The 18,775-nt window shown below is 36.8% G+C and overlaps 1 protein-coding gene across 1 annotated transcript; it reads right to left on the bottom strand.

Annotated features, from left to right (window-relative positions):
- Nucleotides 1-11,812: 11,812 nt before the first annotated feature.
- Nucleotides 11,813-12,508, bottom strand: LOC147496842 (uncharacterized). The gene has a single exon (XM_086562678.1). The coding sequence runs from the start codon at nt 12,506-12,508 to the stop codon at nt 11,813-11,815; it is 696 nt and encodes a 231-aa protein (XP_086418804.1).
- Between the last annotated feature and the right edge of the window lie 6,267 nt (nt 12,509-18,775).

Raw genomic sequence — 18,775 nt, 5'->3', positions numbered from 1 at the left:
GACATAAAGTAGGACTAATTCCAAGGCCCGAGTCCAAAACTACAGCCTGTTGAAGTTCTGTTGACTTTTTTGTCCTTTTTTCTACCCGGATTAACTTTAACTTCCCAGCTTTGACTAGGCTTGAAAAAGGCTTTTCTCCATGATTCTTGGGCTTTAAATGTAGAACTTCCTTGGCAATCATCTTGACTCGTTTTCCATACAAAAGTAGTATTTGTAATCACCTAATCAACTTCAAGTTCTGAAATGCACAAAAACACGTAAATAGTACTAACTCTCATTTATTATAAACATAATTGGCCTAACTAGAGTTCTATTAAGGGGTTTAAAATATACTTTTGGGTGCTTATCAGGTACCAAAATGATCAACATCGAAAATGCTATGCAACGATATAGGGTACACTCACATCCAACGGTGGATGAAAAACAGATGAGGGAAAGAAACGAAAAGGAACTATAGGGAAATATGTACAAACGAAAGAAGGAAAGATTTAATTAATTTTTTTGGGTTTTGAATAAGTTTGAATAAAATTTTAAAAAGGTAGGTCGTTTTAAGTCAGATTCCCAAGACTTATAAGATTTTGAAAACTTGAGTCAATCCCGACCAGATGGTTGGATTACTCTCCTTAGCTGTGCTCGATGAGTAGGTGGCTGGCACATGAAAACCTTGAAAACTAAATTTTCACTATGAGGTTGAAGACTGGGGCAAGTTGGTGTTTGACAGTTCGAGCACCAGCATTCTCTTATAGCTCATCTTTTACGTGCATATGAACTCTTACCTAAACCAGGAATGGAGTTCTCTAGGAAGTGCTTGCACACGGTCATTGAAACTTATCCATCTAGTCTTGCTAGGTGGAGGGTTTTTGTTTTTAACAGAAGACGTTTTTAAAAGTTTTTGAAGGTTTTTAAAAAGAGAGAGATTGAGAAGGGGGAAAGATTTTTAAGAGAAAGGAAGAATTTTTGAAAATTTTATACAAGTTCGAGTCTTTTAACGACAAATTCTTGAGATAAATAGAGAGGTGGAAACAAAATATAGAATTAAATAGAGAATAGTATCACTTTGGGTTACTCTATTTGTTTAATTCTCATTTGGAGACGCTTCATCTTTTATTTTTTATTTTTTATTTTTTATTTTTTTTTAGTTGATTTTCTCAAGCAAAAATTATCTCTAACTATATAGAGGATTTGACAAAACGATAAAATTATACGTGAATCTGGTATCATTTTGGTTACTCCGGGGTATATAATTTTCATTTTTATATCTTCTAGTTTTGAAAACTATGGAGAGATGTTTTAAGAAACTAGTACTTCAAAAGCTGTGATTCTAAACTCTAATTTTCTTTCTAGAAAACAAACAATAACAGATAATCTTAGGCAACTTTTGTGTCGGCTCTGTGGCGAACCTAATCTAGACAGATAGAGCTTCAACTATACGAATTAGGGGATTTACTGCGCAAGACATGGAATGTCCTGACCCAGCCGAGTAGTTCGATGATATAGGTGACCCTTAGTAAGCAAAACTGATCTCAAACTGCCCCTAGATTGCGTTGTTCTAGGGGTTGGTCTATGTAACATCCATTGCCCATTTTTTTTTTTTGAAAAAATCACACGACTATTGATGTATCGAGAATCTTGCATTAAAAGAATAGAGAAATCAACTGTTTTTGAAAAATAAGTGTAAAATAAAGAAAGGAAAAATTGTATACTCGCTCCATAGGTTCACACTTACTCAAACGACGAGTAAAAACTGTTTCACAAAGAATATGCGAGGTATACATATACTAAGGCTCTGGCACTTACAACCACACACTCCAAGTGGAGTGGTCTGGTTACCTTATTGATGTATTCCCTTTTAAAGCAAAAGATGGAATGGAATGGGAAATAAGGAATACATCGAGGAAAAGAGGTTTTAATCCTCATAGATGGGATGATTAAGAAAGAGTTTTTAGAGCTCCAGCTTCATTCACGTCACTAAATTTGATCAGCTCATGTACGTGATTAAGTTTTATGTTTACAATAAACTAATAGCCTAAACAGCTGAGGATCAATCCATAAAAACATATAAAAGCATACGCCCCTAAACAGAATGAGATAATGCATGCGAAGTGTAATATGCATAATGATAAGAGAAAACTTATGTAACTCATCATGGAACTTATGCAATAACCCGTCATAGTTGAATTGTCAAAAAGAGTGAGAGGTTGGTAATGGATGTGCTTCATGAGGCTCAAATGATATGGAATAGGACATACCAGATTTCTCGACTACTGAATTGATGGACTCTTGAGTTTGTATGTTGGGCAAAGTCTCTTTACTGGGAAGGTTTAGAAACTTATAAATGATCTTAAAGGAAATTGGCTTAAGTGCCAATTTGAGGTTTCTTTGAAATGGTTTCGTGGTGCAGTCCTCAGAAATTGGTGAATTTTTTATGAATGGAGGATGGATTTCAAGAGGTGTTGAATTAGGGCGGTGATGGTTGGGTGGTGGTTCTTCACATGATCTCGAGGACTAAAGGAATTCTTCATTTATTTTTGGCGTTTCCACAAGATTGTGGTTCATATCTGCAATAGTAAGGATGTCACAAATTTGTTCCATCGATAAGTCTTTAACGGCCAAACCAAATTGAAATCCACTTTCCACCATAGATTTTACTCCTTCTTTTTCAAGTACTTCATTTTCTTTATCCTCTCTGCCTAGATCTTCATAAATTTTCTCGATGCCATTTTCCAAATATGTCGAGTCTAATACATGCTATTGAGTTTCTTCTGCCAGAGTTTTCTCATTTATGGGTGATGATGCATTAAGGCATGTGAGAGAAACTATGATTTCGGGCATATAGTCATCATCATAAGATTTGGAACTCTCACTATACTCAGGTGGAGGTTAATGGAGATTTGATTGGTCATGAGTATCAGGATAGGTGACACTGCCTCCTTTTTGTGTGTGAGATGGTATATGGATGATATATATAGATGATGGTCGTTGAACAAATAGAAGTGTATCAAAACCTAATTATCCCTCAATAAGTAAAGAATGAGTAGGGTATCGTTCCACTTTTAAGTGTATGTTTATATGAAGGACAGGACTGGAAAGGGGGTTTGAGGGATTAAAAACTATTATTATAGATTTTAGATTCTAATGCTAAACTAAACTAAACTATTAAGAATTTATAAGAGAGAGAATTCAAGAGATTAGAATCCACCAATACTTTTGATTCAATGACTTTTTACTTCATGGTTGTTCTCACAAGTAGACTACAATTAGGCAATCGAGCGAGTGTCGATGCCCTCTTGGATGAAACATCGTTAACAATTAACTCTACTTAAGGTTGTTCCTATGTTCATGTTACTAGTATCTTCTTTCCTTTTATGTGTGCTTGAACAGCTATTCAATGAATCACCATCTAAGGCAAACACAAGGAATACTTCCCATACTCTAAAACACTACACAACTAGAAGAAAAGTAGAGAATCATAGTATAATATTCAATTACAATAAATAAAACTCTATTCTAGCATTATATTCAATTGCAATAAATAAAAGCATGTCACTAGCAAATATTCAATTGCAATAAATAAAACCCTAAACTAGCATGATATTCGATTGCAATAAATAAAAACCTTAATCTATACTTCCATCCCCTGGTCTAGGCAATGGAACTAATAACTAGAAACATAAAGAACTAACCTGATTGAAGAACACCATGAACCAAAAGAATCAACAAACCCTAAGCACCAGCTTCATCTCCTCCCTTGAAGGAGAAGATTAGCCTTCCATAAAGAAGGAAGAACACGAAGAACGAGAAGAAGAAGAGTCGAAGAACATAAGACTAGAAAGACTAATTTGTTAAAACTCAGCTAGTTAAAACCAAATCTTTTATTATTAATCTCTCTCTGCCTCAAGTTCTAGAGACAATAATATAAGTGAATTGGCAAATTACATGAGGCACTTAGGTCCTCTATTTATAGGGGTTACAATGAGTTCTAGAAGCATTCCAAACCGTCATTTGTTTCCTAATACAAATAGACTTTTTTCAGAGTCCAACTTCATCTCCAAAACTGAGAAAGAATTGCCTACAGTGTCGATTTATGCGTCTGGATGCACGATCCATGCTTCTCATACACGGTCAATATGTCTGGATGCGCGATCCATGTGTCCCAGACGCGGAAGTCTATTTTGTCTCTTCTGCTCAATCCTTCTATCCTCTTTTACGGGCTTTGGTCTAAACAATGAATCATTTGGCCTTGGGCTTCCAAATAGGCTTTAAAATAGGTCCAAGTTGCATCTTTAATAGCTTTAATTCCTTGGCCTTCTCCATGATTGTCTACGGGCTTCCCATGTGATCCTTAATACTCGGAATTGCTCCGTTTTACCCCTTTTTCTCTAATATACCACAAAACTCTCTCTTTCACCTGTAGAATCATAAAATATAACTTACAAACACTATTAGTCCACTAAGACGACTAAACAAGAGGCATAATCGAGGGTTAAATTGCACTTTTTGAGCACTTATCACAACTCCCAACTAGCCTTTTGCTAGTCTCTTAGCAAATAAGATAAAAAATAAGATAAGTGATTAAAATCACATTCTAATAACAAAAGTAAAATCCTAACTCACTTTCGCAGGCATCGCGATTGCATTTACCATATGCAGTAAGGCTTTAAACCGTTAAGTTCCCCAAAAAGGATGAGTTATAGTCTCGTGAGGCTTTTCAGGTGATATACCCACAAAATCAATCAATAGCATGTTCAAGAATGATAGTATTTTTCAGAGAGAGAAATTCTTTACCCACTGAGTGCTTACTCTAACAAACGGTCTCCATTGCTAACTACATTGCTACAAAGACTCATAGATTATGATGGAAGATAGTAAAAATTGACAAAATTCTCAATCAAGGCTTATCTGTGTACTTAGCCAATCTCCTATACTCTCCTATCCAAGAAATGGAATCCCTAGTTTACCTTTAGACAGATAACCTCGACTTTCAATCCTTACCGTTCATACTCTCAGAAAAGAATCTCAAAGAAGATGGTCTACTATTTTACCTCATGTCTGTGGGGAAAAGAATAATGAATACGAACATCCCACATACTACCTTGAAAAATGGACTTCTGGATGAAAGTAGTCTCCTGGAAAGAATGTCAATCACATATGAAGTGTCGGGTCCTTCACTTTAGCATCCTCTCACCTATTCTAGACTTCGTACCATACTGTAGTGATAAGTCATGGGTTGTAACTTGGCTTGGGTATTGGTTTATGAAGGAAAGGTAAAAAGGATTCTAAGGTAATTTCTGAAAACACTAAAGGTTTTACTTCTTTCTTTGGAAGATTTCTTCAAATTCTGTATTGCAGAGAAAATTCTTCCTTTGTCTTAGCTTTTCCATCCATTCTGTTCAACTTATTATTATTATTATTATTATTATTTTTAACTTAGTGGTATATCCTTGATTAGTACTAGATATGCTTGTTTTCCACTAGCTTCTTTCACTTAGAACAAAATGATGGTCTTCATTGTATCTCTCTGGTATTTCCTTGTAATCTTCCTTTTGTGCTATTTCTTCCTCTTTGTGCCCTTCGTATTCTCAGAAAGATATGGGTATGGCTGATAAAGATTTTGGCTATACTCCTTGTTTGGAGTTGGGTAAAGGGTAAAGGGTTTTATGAAAGAAAATGGCTTATTGTAAGGCTTAAAAGGGTTTAACATGATGGTCCTACTAGGTGGGATAAAGGCTGAATAGGCTCACTACTTGACTTATCAGTATGATACTATGTTCTGAATAGACTACAAAACCTAATGGCTATCTCCCCAGTTGATGTCACTTCGTGATTAACCAAATCAACAAATAATGAGACTATATTACAACGACATAAAGAACTGAAAGATGTTAAGTCACTAAGAATCAGATTTTTTGTAAGAACTCTCTAAAGAATGGGTATAAAGCTCAAGTCTCACGGGCTAAGTCTAAAAATTCTACTTCTAGTTTACTAGGGGTTTAAATCTCTCTTCTATGAAAAGTACACAAAACTGACCAAGTATTATGGTGGTGCCTTGATAAAGAATTCTATCAACAAGAACTATGTCCGAGCATAATAAATAGTCTAAGCGGTAATGAAATCAATAATATCAACTATATATCAAACTCAACACTAATCAGTATAGAATATATATCCCAGACTCATTATTAAAATTCATTTTTCTCATACTACTGATATAGAAAAAACAAAAATATTTTTATTTTTGAAAACTAATTTTCAAAATTCATTTCTCAAGTACACCCTCCCCCAACTTAACATATGCATTGTCCTCAATGTACAGAAATTAAGTAAATGAAATGAATGAGAAAAGGGAAGATGTTACCATTGATGCCGAATATCAAAATTAATCCCAATAATAAGAACATTTCCTTTTACCAAGATTTTTATTTATTTATTTATTTATTATTATTTTTTGTTAGGTCTTTTTAAGTCAGATCCCTAAGACTATATATCATGCATTATCAATTTGGAGTGAGGAGATCAGATTTTCTTACCCAAATCTGACGAATGTTTAGAGGACGAGGAGGTCTCACCTTGTGGGTTGTCAAAAATACTCCTTGATATGCTGGAAAGATTGCTGGTGAAGTTGTTTCTCTTCCTTGAACTATTTCAGGTCTGATGATTGTGTGATAGGCCTTGTGGTTCCTCTGTGTAGAAGATTGACGAAAATATTTCTTTCTAACAGGACAATAATATCTGATGTCCCCTTTACCACCACAGTAATGATAATGGATGGCTGGCTGACTGCACTCAAGGTGAGCGGTAGACTGGTTCACATACTTCTCTCGTTTAGACAATGATGGTGTAGAAGAAGCTTCAGCAGTGCAATGCTTCTTATCAATATTATCCACTTTCTGCTTCAGAAGACTTATTTCAGTTTCTAGATTCTATTATTTTTCCAAAACTTCTTTAAGTTGATTCTCTAGCAACTGATTTTTCTGGGTAGAAGTCTGTTGTTCATCCTTAAATATAGAGTTCATCTTCTCAAGATATGATACTCTCTCTGTTAATTTTCCATTCTGCTCACTTAAATCCTGAATTTTCTGTAGAGATTCCAAAAACATGGCTAGCAACGCCTCTGTGGTGCGGTTCTCAAGTTCATCACAATTTTCTGTAGATTGAGCATTCTCAATTGTATATTCGAATGGGAAGGATTCTTGTATCATGATATCAAGGAAGTACACCTCTCCACCTTCGGTGTCATCACAATCTTTATGCAACAGGTGAAAGATATTTATGTCCATGGACATCTTACCAAAGTTGATCTTCATTTCACCGTTGTGACAATTTATCAAAGCTTTTGCAGTAGCGAGGAAAGGTCGGCCTAGAATAATTGGAATTTTATCAAAGGCCTCCTTGGTGTCTATCACAATGAAATCCACTAGATAGTAGAAATCGGCTACTTGAACAAGAACATCCTCAACTATGCCTCTGGGAATCTTGGTAGAACGGTCAGCTAACTTCAATTTGACTTTTGTAGGCTTTAGGTTCTCTAAGCCCAACACTTGGTACACATAATATGGCAAGAGATTAACACACTAGCACCAAGGCCTAAAAGAGCATTACCTGTGAATTTTTCTCCTATCTTGCATGATATTGTAGGACTTCCTGGATCTTTGAGCTTGACTAGAGCTTGCTGATGGATAATAGATGTTGTTTGTTGATAAGAGCCCAAAATTGTAGTTTTAACCCCTTAACAATAATAATTTTAGACCAATTATGCGAGTAATAAATAAGAGTTAATGCTGATTACGTGTTTTTATGTATTTCAGGCATTGAAGTCAATTATGTGCAGAAATGTGCCACTTTGGCGAGATAAAGGAGCAAGGTTGGTTGCTAAGAAGTTCTGTGATTAAAGGCCAAGATTCAAGGAGAAAAACCTTTGTAAAGCCCAGTCAAAAGCTGAAAAGTCAAAGTCAACGCGGGCAGAAACAACACACAAAAGTCAACATAACTTCCAAACACCGTATCTTTGGACTCAGGCCTCAGAATGGGGCGTACCTTATGTCAAAACGACCGGCTCGGAAATAACTTTCTAATGGTCTAAACCTTGGCCCAAACAGAGAAGTAGAAGTAGACAAAAAGTCTATTGAAGTCAAGCCAGTTGAAAAGGGCCCTGTGGACTGAAGAAATTGGGTTTTGGGCACGTTTTTCCGGCCCAAAACATGGATCCTCAGCCCTTGCAAGAAAATGTGGATCTAGTCTCCTCCATTTACACACACAAGACTTAGCTCTTAAGTATCAATTAGTTTAGGATAGAAAGTAGCCATTAGAGAATAATCTAGATCTTGTTTTGAGTTTTTGAATTAGTTAATTAATTAGTTTTCATTCCATTAATTAGTTTCATTTCTTGTTTTAGATTAGTTATTGGAATCATTGTTTATCATTCATTAGATAAAAAAAATAGTTAGTTCATGATAATTTCGATTTTGTTATTTAAAATTGCTTAGATCTAATTTCAATTCTTGTTTGTTAATGATTTCTTAGTTGTTAATTTAGATTTCAATTATTATTTAGTTGATTTTAATAAAGTTAGAATCTTTATATTATGTCTTATTCAATTTCGATTGTAAATGAGAGCATAATGATTCTAGGCTAAACCTCCATTAGATTGGTTGAAGTAGCCTTGATGAAGCTTGATCGCAGTTAACTTAGAAATCATCGTGATAATATATTCAATTCTAGAAAGTGATTAGTTCACCATGAGAATGGGTTTGGTTGTTTCACATGCTAGTTATTAATTGATAGAGATTGTCATGTATAATTAGGGATTATAAATACCATTTTGATATGCGAAAGCATGGAAATTTGGATCACGATGAATCTTTGTTAGTTGATTAAGTCGAGTTAAGGTGAAAATCAATCCCCCCTAATTCCTTATCATATAGTATCAATTTAGCATTTCCATAGTTGAATTGGCGTATCTTGTTATTTGAATTCACATCGTAGTATAATTCCCTTCATAAAACTCTCATTAGACTTTGGATAGATTCACAATATTAGAAAACACTGAATGGTAAAGAACTAGGAGTGGAAACGAATCTTCTATTCCAACTCTATTTCAATAGTACCGAGAGTAGAAATCTTTAATAACCACTGAATTCGTATAAAGTTTAGTTTTACTTGCGTTTGAATTTTATTATTTATTCATAGGTAGAATTGTATTCAATTTTACGTTTATCATTTGTCCAGCTAGAAACGCTCGCTTTGGAACATGAGTACTTCTCTTTATGTTGCATGCATCCTTCAAGAATTTAGCATATGATGGCAACTGCTTGATTGCTTTGAGAAAGGGGATATTGATGCTATTTTTCTCAAATGCTTCCTTCATCTCTAAAAATTGCTTGTCCTTTTTGCTTTGAGGAAAAAACATAGAAAAAGGTTCATTCGGTACAAACACATCAGCATGTGTCTGCTCTTCTTTCTCTTTGGCATTCTTGCATATCTTGTCTTGGTTATCATGACAAATGGGAGTGGAAAGGATTTCCCTCACTTCCTTTCGAACTTGATTTGAAATCTTAATCGATTGCTCTTTAACAATGTCATCATGAGAAGGTAAGTCAACCTTGTTGTCTATCTTCAGTCCTGATCTGAGAGTAGTAACTGAGCTAACATGATCATGAAGGTGATCAGTACTAGAAGTTGTCCCAATGTGGCATACATCTTCACTCCTCAATATTGGTTCCAATAAGCTAGGTTGAGTGGCTTGTGTCTTTACAGACAAAGCAGTAGTGAGTTGGTCAACCTTAGCTTCTAGAGACTCCATTCTAGAACATTGACTTGCACGAGATCTTTGGAGATTCAATTTGAAAATGTGTGCAATAAGCTCTAGAACACTTTCAAACTTCTGATTTTTTCTGTGATAGCAAAGTAATAGCATTCTCGGGTTGGGCAGTGCGGCATAATTTCTCCTAGGATCGGGCACTAACTCTCCACTTGTATTGGAATTCTGGAGAGTATAATTGTTGTTGAGGAACCAACTGTGAAGCTTGACTTGTCTGCGTGGAATATAACTTTGATCTTGAGAACACAGGGGTCCAGCCGTTCGTCTCCAATAATTGCCTTGAAAGTTATTACCACCTTGGTTGGGCCTCACGAAATGAGTTTATATTGTACTCTCCAACCGATGCATGTTGATAGTAACGGGACATTCTAGAGTTGCATGAGAAGTGTGCGAGCAGACTTCACAAGATATCAGCTAGCTTGCATGACTGGGAGAGACTTAGCTTGAGACTTGTTGATCTTGGAGGGATTCATAGAGAACTGGTTGAATTTCTTACTCAGAGTTTCAATGCTGGTGGCAAGGCTGGCCAATGTAGACTTCAGTTCTTGATCTGCTTGTTCATGTGCTTGGTAACCAAATTGCTTTGGCTCCCCCTCCATGCTAGCGACATCCTCATTGTTAGTAGTCCATTGTTGTGTTTCTTCAGCTAAATTCTCGAGAAAGTTGTAAGCTTCCTCTCCATCCATTGATGTAAACTTGCCTTTGTCCATTGAATGTATCATTTGCTAGTTCATCATTGAGAGTCCTCGATAGAAAAAATGAGCTAGTGTGCTCTTATCATAACCATGATGTGGACATGAGACTAGCAGATTATTGAATTTCTCCTAGCTTTGATGATATTCTTCAGTCACCTTCCCTTCAAAATTGCTGATGGCTTGCTGCATGGCATCAATCTTCTGGGGTGGGTAGAACTTGTTCATAAACTTCGTTCTCCATTTCTCCCAGTTGTCTATTGAATTGATCGGCTGTGCAGTTAACCATTCAGAGGCTTTACCTTCGAGTGAGAGTGGAAAAAGAATCAACTTGATACTCTCATCTTTGATATTCTGGTTCTTGAAAGTTTAGGGATCGATAGAAATTTGTTCATGTGAACATATGGTGAACATTATGCGAACCATTGAACTTTGGAAGCATAAAGATTACTGATGCTCTAAGTTCAAACTGGTTAGATTCTGTCTCTGGAAAAACAATACTGCTGGGTGGGTCTCCAATGATTGGCGAATAGAAATCTCTCAGCTTCTTCCTCTGTTGTGCTTGCATGGGTGGGATAGCTTCAGAATTATTCAAGTCTATAACACCTCCATCATTGCGAGCGGCCATTGAATCAATCTTGTCTAGTATTCTTGTTATGCGAAGATGATGAAAAACTATCCTACTATGCTTGAATTTTTTTTTTTTTTTTGTTAAAGGTAATTGATTAATTATAAAGAATAAGGATTACATGATAGCAAATGTAGTAGAAAAAGAAAACAAAAAGATACAAGCCTGCACTAGAAAAGAAGATCTAGTGAACAAAACGATAATAAGTCGTATGATGGTTCTCCAGATGAATCATGAATGAAGGTCGAGAAATCCACCATATCTTGTCCCCCGTGTTAACGCAGCCTCCTGCTCAATGCGGCGTCAATTTGTCCGCTCCCAGTTGGTGCGCGCCAAGATGAAGTGAGGTTAATCCATGGGCTTTATCTTTCAAAGATTGCCGGGTTTCTTTGACTCTCCAATGTGTTGTGTTGTTCGAAAGCACGGACAAGCTGAAGTAGAATCGCATTCTACCCAAAGATAAGCCAACCCAAATCAATCACTGTTTAATGGCACGTATAATAGCCATTGTTTCCGCCATGTAGTTAGTGGATATACCCATCCCACCGCCAGTTGCTCCCAAAAATCTCCTCTGTAGTTTTAGAAGATATATCCCCACCACGATCTTCCCGGTTCCTTTCGAACATCCGTCGGTGTTTATCTTGAGTATACGGGAGGAGGAAGTAATAATAGCACTCAAAGATCTTTGGGGACTCTGCGAAATTTGAGCTGTAGCTGGAAATGCTTTAGAATCTTGAGGTCATGCATCGAGTTTTCCATAATCCCCGAGGACTTATGATGCGCTCTTGTAATCGCTCTCCTGACCAAGAAGCAAACTTGTGTGTAGCTTGGAGCTTTGTCGTCATAGAGGGCTTTGTTCCTGGTTTTCCAAAGACTGACGACCATGATGATCGTCAAGGAGCAAGCCTTCCACATATCCAAGATGAGTGAGCTGTAGTGCTTGCACTGCTGCCGCACATCAGAGAAGGACTCCAAATCCCGCTGAATTTGAAAGATTTGCTGAGCAAACTGCCAAATCTTCTTAGCAAAGGCGCAATGGAATAGGATATGTTCCAGCGTTTCTTCCTGATTTTGGCAAATACAGCATCTAGATGCAAGGTGAAACTTCCTTTTTTGCAGCTGGTCATCCGTTCTAGCCGCACCATGCGCTAGTTTCCAAGCAATACCCTGTGTTCTCGGCAGAATTTTGGCGCTCCAAATGAACTTACTCCAAGCTGATTTCGGTGCTTTTTTCCTGATGCTTTCAACTGCCGCTGCCACTGTGAAGTGCCCATTTATAGAATCGATCCAAACTCTTGAATCTTCTTTGGAACTGTCAGGTTGGGGTAGCTTAGAGATGTCGATGCCCAGCTGATGGAGTACTAGTGTCATTTCGTTGGAGAAGGACCATCTATCCTCATGTATGTAATCACAGAGTCTAGCTTGGAATTTAACAATTTCTTTCCTTTCCTCCTGAAAAAAGTCACATATGGGCCTCTGCAATGGGCCTCTGCAACAACTAGTTTTCTCTCCTGAATGCAATTAAACTAATATGCAACTATTCTAAATTATACTAATATGCAAAACTACTTTCCTTCAACTGAGTTGGGCTTTGCAGCTAGTATCTCGCCCGTTGTCTAAAGCTGTCTCTTCTAGGGTTATGGTGAATCACTTGGATTGCTTAAGTACCACGGCCCACGACGATAGTCCGTTTGTCAAAATTCAGACAAGAAACACTAGAGTTTGATGTTTCACTGTGTTGGCTTACAACTTCAATTGTTGAAAAGGTCCTAAATGCAATTATACTAGAAAGCAATAAAACTAAACTATGATGCAACTATACTAAGAATGAAAGAAAAAGAATGAAGATTCGACTAACCTGGATGGTAGATCTTGTCTTTGAGATGTCCTTCAAGCTTCTCTCTTTCTCAAAAGGATGGATGATGCGGCTAAAATTATCTCAAAATCCAAAGTTCTAATCTTTGAAAGAAAATGTTAAACATAAACAACTTAAAATGGCAGCGGCGCCATTTGACACTGCCTCTTTTTTGTGTGTGAGATGGTATATGGATGATATAGATAGATGATGGTCACTGAACAAATAGAAGGGTATCAAAACCTAATTATCCCTCAATAAGTAAAGGATGAGTAGGGTATCGTTCCACTTTTAAGTGTATGTTTATATGAAGGACAAGACTAGAAAGGGGGTTTGAAGGATTAAAAACTACTATTATAGATTTTAGATTCTAATGTTAAACTAAACTAAACTATTGAGAATTTATAAGAGAGGGAATTCAAGAGATTAGAATCCACCAATACTTTTGATTCAATGACCTTTTGCTTCATGGTTGTTCTCACAAGTAGACTACAATTAGGCAATCGAGCGACTGCCGATGCCCTCTTGGATGAAACATCGTTAACAATTAACTCTACTTAAGGTTGTTCCTATGTTCATGTTACTAGTATCTTCTTTCCTTTTATGTGAGCTTGGGCAGCTATTCAATGAATCACCATCTAAGGCAAACACAATGAATAATTTCCTTACTCTAAAACACTACACAACTAGAAGAAAAGTAGAGAATAATAGTATAATATTCAATTACAATAAATAAAACACTATTCTAGCATTATATTCAATTGCAATAAATAAAAGCATGTCACTAGGAAATATTCAATTGCAATAAATAAAACCCTAAACTAGCATGATATTCGATTGCAATAAATAAAAACCTTAATCTATACTTCCATCCCCTGGTCTGGGCAATTGAACTAATAACTAAAAACATAAAGAACTAACCTGATTAAATAACACCATGAACCAAAAGAATCAACAAACCCTAAGCATCGGCTTCATCTCCTCCCTTGAAGGAGAAGATTAGCCTTCCATAAAGAAGGAAAACACGACGAACGAGAAGAAGAAGAGTCGAAGAACATAAGACTAGAAAGACTAATTTGTTAAAACTCAGCTAGTTAAAACCAAATCTTTTATTATTAATCTCTCTCTGCCTCAAGTTCTAGAGACAATAATATAAGTGAATTGGCAAATTACATGAGGCACTTAGGTCCTCTATTTATAGGGGTTACAATGAGTTCTAGAAGCATTCCAAACCGTCATTTGTTTCCTAATACAAATAGACTTCTTTCAGAGTCCAACTTCATCTCCAAAACTGAGAAGGAATTGGCTACAGTGTCGATTCATGCGTCTGGATGCACAATCCATGTGTCTCATACGCGATCAATGTGTATGGACGCGCAATCCATGCGTCCCAGATGTGGAAGTCTATTTTGTCTCTTCTGCTCCATCATTCTATCCTCTTTTGCGGGCTTTGGTCCAAGCAACGAATCCTTTGGCCTTGGGCTTCCAAATAGGCTTTAAAATAGGTCCAAGTCGCATCTTTAATAGCTTCAATTCCTTGGCCTTCTCCATGATTGTCCACGGGCTTCCCATGTGATCCTTAATGCTCCGAATTGCTCCGTTTTACCCCTTTTTTTCTAATATTCCACAAAACTCTCTCTTTCACCTATTGAATCATAAAACATAGCTTACAAATACTATTAGTCCACTAAGATGGCTAAACAAGGCATAATCGAGGGTTAAATTGCACTTTTTGAGCAGTTACCAATAGGCTTTAGAATTGGCTTTGTTATAGTAACACCTTGTTTCTCTTGTTGGATGGGTTCTAGACTGGTGGGAAGAATATTAGTCTCAGATGTGGCCTCTTGTGAATCGGACTGGAGAAAACATAAGGTAGTTGCTATTTGCTGAGTTAGTATTTGTTTGCTTGGCCAATTCCTGGTAGAGTTGGTCTGTGATGGATAGTGGAGTGGAATATAAATTTGATATGGAAGGTGATGTGAATGGTAATGGGTTTTCGGTGAGACCGTACTCTGACTAACCTGGTAGATATATGAATGGTGGTTGACTATTTGTGGTGAAACTCCATGAATTGTCGACATGATTAGAAAACTCTTGAGTGTATGGTACTAGAGAAGTTTGAAAATTGAAGTTCGTAATCGTAAGGATTTCTCGTAGTAGACTCAAATTTGGTATATGATGGACAATGGGATAACCAGTGATAAGGACTACTGCAAATAGAACAAGGTTCTGAATTTGCATTGTAATTTTATGACGGTTGCAACGCATATTGATAAGACATGAATGCTCAATCAATGATGATGCACAAATAGTATAAATTCATTTTTTTGGATTTTTGAAAATATTTGCTTGGTCTATAGATTACTATGCCCTGTTCAAATGAACAATTAGGCGCGAGACTAGGATGGCTCTACTACACAGCTCAGAAGAGTAGGCAGTGACTTCACCAAGTTGTGTGCTACTAAGAATCTCACTCACGATGAATCTGGGGGAGGGGAGTGAGGAAGGTAGTTGGTCTACCGAAATCTACTAACTTATCGATTACTCTAAATCCTCGTGGCTATATTTTTGTCCTTTTTTGGAGGAGCGTGACTACTTTGGGCTCTAGTTGATTGATTTTAATTCATTTTTTTGGTCTAGGGAGTCAGTAATCAAGCAACGTCCAATTTATCTACATTGGGGAATGACTTCCCAGTGGTTGTTATGTGGCTCGGGTTCAGCCTTATGCGAAAATTAAATTTCAAACAATCACGTAGCATGCTTGAACACACAAGGTATCCTCTTACATGGGCTTCGAGGAGGTTTAGAATTTACCTCTCAAGCCGTGCTTACACGCTGCTTGAGGAGAAGGTGACGTTGGTTGGTGCATGATCTGAGAATCAAGCCCAACCGTTCGAGTTTTTCCCTATTTTAAGTTACAAAAAAAAGGTCCACTTAAAAAGCCCACAATCTGGGTTCTTGATAATTAAACAACTTTGCCTTCAAGGGCCCAAAACATAAAAGTAAACTAACACTAATACTAATCTAATAGATTAACTAGTTTAGATAGATTATCTAGATTAATTAGAGCTAAACTTAGGTAGAGTGTTGATTACCAAGTTAATTCAAAGTGTGCGAGCGTATGATTTACGACTCTCCTCGCACACTTGAACTTCTCAAGGCAATGAAAACTCTAATCTCTTGGTAAGTTTAGAGCTTCAACCAAGTGTTCACTCATGTTCATCCATATAGTAAATCAAAAACTCATATTTCCTAAAAAAAAAATTCATTTTTCCTTTTTTTTTCTTTATATCTCTATCTATTACAAACAAGTTCCACTAATTTATGCTACTTGATAAGAGCCCAAAACTGTAGTTTTAACCCCTTAATAATCATACTATTAGACCAATTATGTGAATAATAAGTAAGAGTTAATACTGATTATGTGTTTTTATGCATTTCGGGCTTCAAAGTCCATTATGCAGAAATGTGCCACTTTAGCGAGATAAAGCGACAAAAGTCGTGAGAACTTCGAATGCCATATCTTTGGACTCAGACCTCGGAATTGGGCCTACCTTATGTCAAAACGACCGGTTCGGAAAGAGATTTGCAATGGTCCAAGCCTTGACCCAATCAGAGGAGCAAAAGTGGATGAAAAGTCTGTTGAAGCCGAATCTAGCTGAAGAGGCCTTTTTGGACTGAAAGAATTGGGTTTTGGGCCTGATTCTCTGGCCCAAAACATGGCTCCAAGCCCATGCACGATTTTTGGATCTGGATGTATAAAAACAAAAGCTTAGCTCATTGTTAATGGTAGATTAATTAGTAGAGAATTAGGGTTCATAGCTTAGAATAGAAAGTAGCCATTAGAATAGCTTCTAGATCTAGATTTGATTGTTTTAATTAAGTTTAGTTTTAATTCAAATTCTTGTCTTAGATTAAAACTATTAGAATCATAGTTCTTCATTAGTATTAATAAATAAATAGCTATTTGTTAATTTCGATTTTGTCATTTCCAATTCTAGATCTAATTTCAATTCCTGTCCTTATTTCATTTTAGTCATTAAATTAGATTTCATTATTGTTTAAATTAAGTAAATTTCAAATCTTGATAGTATGTTTAGTTATAATAATATGGGAAATGATGTTTTGATGACTCAAGGCTAAAACCTCCATTAGAGGGGTTGATGAAGCCTTGATGAAGACTTAGTTGTTTAGTATAGAATTGGTTGTAGAATCTATTCCACTCTAGAAGGTCGTGTTTCGCCATGAGAATGGGTGGACGACCTCACATGCTAGTTAGTATCCGGTAGGAATGCCATGAACACTAGGGATTAGAACTTCGAAATTTCGCCGTAAGAGCGTGGAGAATTGAGATACAACATTCTACTAGGTAGGTCGTTAAGTTGGATTCGAGGTGGATTCAATTCCCTACAATTTATTTATCTAGATTCAAACAATCGTATTTCCGTAGCCATTAGATTAACTTTAGTTTATATTTTATCTTGTTATTTATTATATCTCGTTATTTAAATTAACGTCTTGTTAGCATAACATTTAAGTAAAGCTCTCATTGACTTTAAGACTGATTTCTTAGACTTAGAAAACAATCCATGCTAGGGAACTAGGAGTGGAACGAACTTTCTACTCCACTTAGTGCAATTCGCATCGAGAGTAGAAGCTTTGATAATCGAGACTCGTAAAAGTCTAGTTTTAGTTTACTTACGTTTTGAATTCATCGTTTATTTCGTAGGTAAACTATTCATTTTACTCTTATCAAATGGCGTCGCTGCCATCTTAGTTGCACTTTAGCATTGTTTTCCTTGTAGAAGTAGTCATTTTTAAGTTCCATTAAACCCACCCACCCTTGTTTGTTTCATCATTGTGGTTGCCCATTTCATTGACAAATTCGAGAAAAATACCGGGCCCAGCAAAGGAGAGCGACCAGCTAAGTTCTTGGAATTTCGTCTACCAGCGCCAGCGCCAGCATACATACAAAAAGCGACCAGCTCAAACATGTAATTGAATTTACACCGAGCGACCCGCCCCATTTGGGCGCGAACAGCGCTAAAACACTGTAATTTGACAATTTCGGAGGGAAGGCCTATCTATCGGCCTTGGAAATACCGTGTTAAATTTTTCGGATTTCGGCGGTTTTGATTCAAACTTTGATCTTTCATATTTTTCAGTGTTCTAACTTTTGCTCTATATACGAACAAGCATAAACAAGGCGTTATTCATAAAGCGAAGCAAGGCCTTGAATCAGGTATTCCTTTCTTCCACACCTCGCATCTCGGTTAGAGGTTTCTACTAGTATATCGAATTGTTTGGAGTGTTGCATGTTTAGTTAAGTTCGACTTAGTCTTGCATGAGATTAAGGTCCGGCCGAACAAAACACCGAGCGTAAATACACAACAACATCAACAATCAAATCTATCTAGTATACCACCCACTACACCTCTAACTACTATTTCACACACACCCGATATAATGGGGAAGAAAGAGACTCCTCTCGAACTTCTACAAAGCCTTGGCGATAGCCCCAAATCTTGCATCGTTCTAGCGGACCAAATGGGATTTGAGAATCCCTCCAAATATTTTTAATTTGTTACCCGTTTTTCATGGTTTAGACCATGAAAAACCTTATCGGACACATCGTAGGATTGAACAAGTCCTAACAACATTCCACCATCCTACGGTTGATGCGGAACAAATTAAATTAAGGGTATTCCCTTTCACCTTAGCCGATAAGGCGACGTCTTGGTTAGCGCCAAAAGCCTAATTACGTGGACTTCGTGGGCTAAACT

This window comes from Coptis chinensis, chromosome 5 (assembly GCF_015680905.1).
Source record: "Coptis chinensis isolate HL-2020 chromosome 5, ASM1568090v1, whole genome shotgun sequence".
In the NCBI taxonomy this organism is placed as follows: Eukaryota; Viridiplantae; Streptophyta; class Magnoliopsida; order Ranunculales; family Ranunculaceae; genus Coptis; species Coptis chinensis.
Note: the sequence above shows the minus strand (reverse complement) of the source record. Positions and strands in the feature narration are given on the sequence as shown.

What these genes read in the sequence shown, in the direction of transcription:
- LOC147496842 (XM_086562678.1), bottom strand. Translation starts at nt 12,508, where the DNA reads ATGACACTAGTACTCCATCAGCTGGGCATCGACATCTCTAAGCTACCC.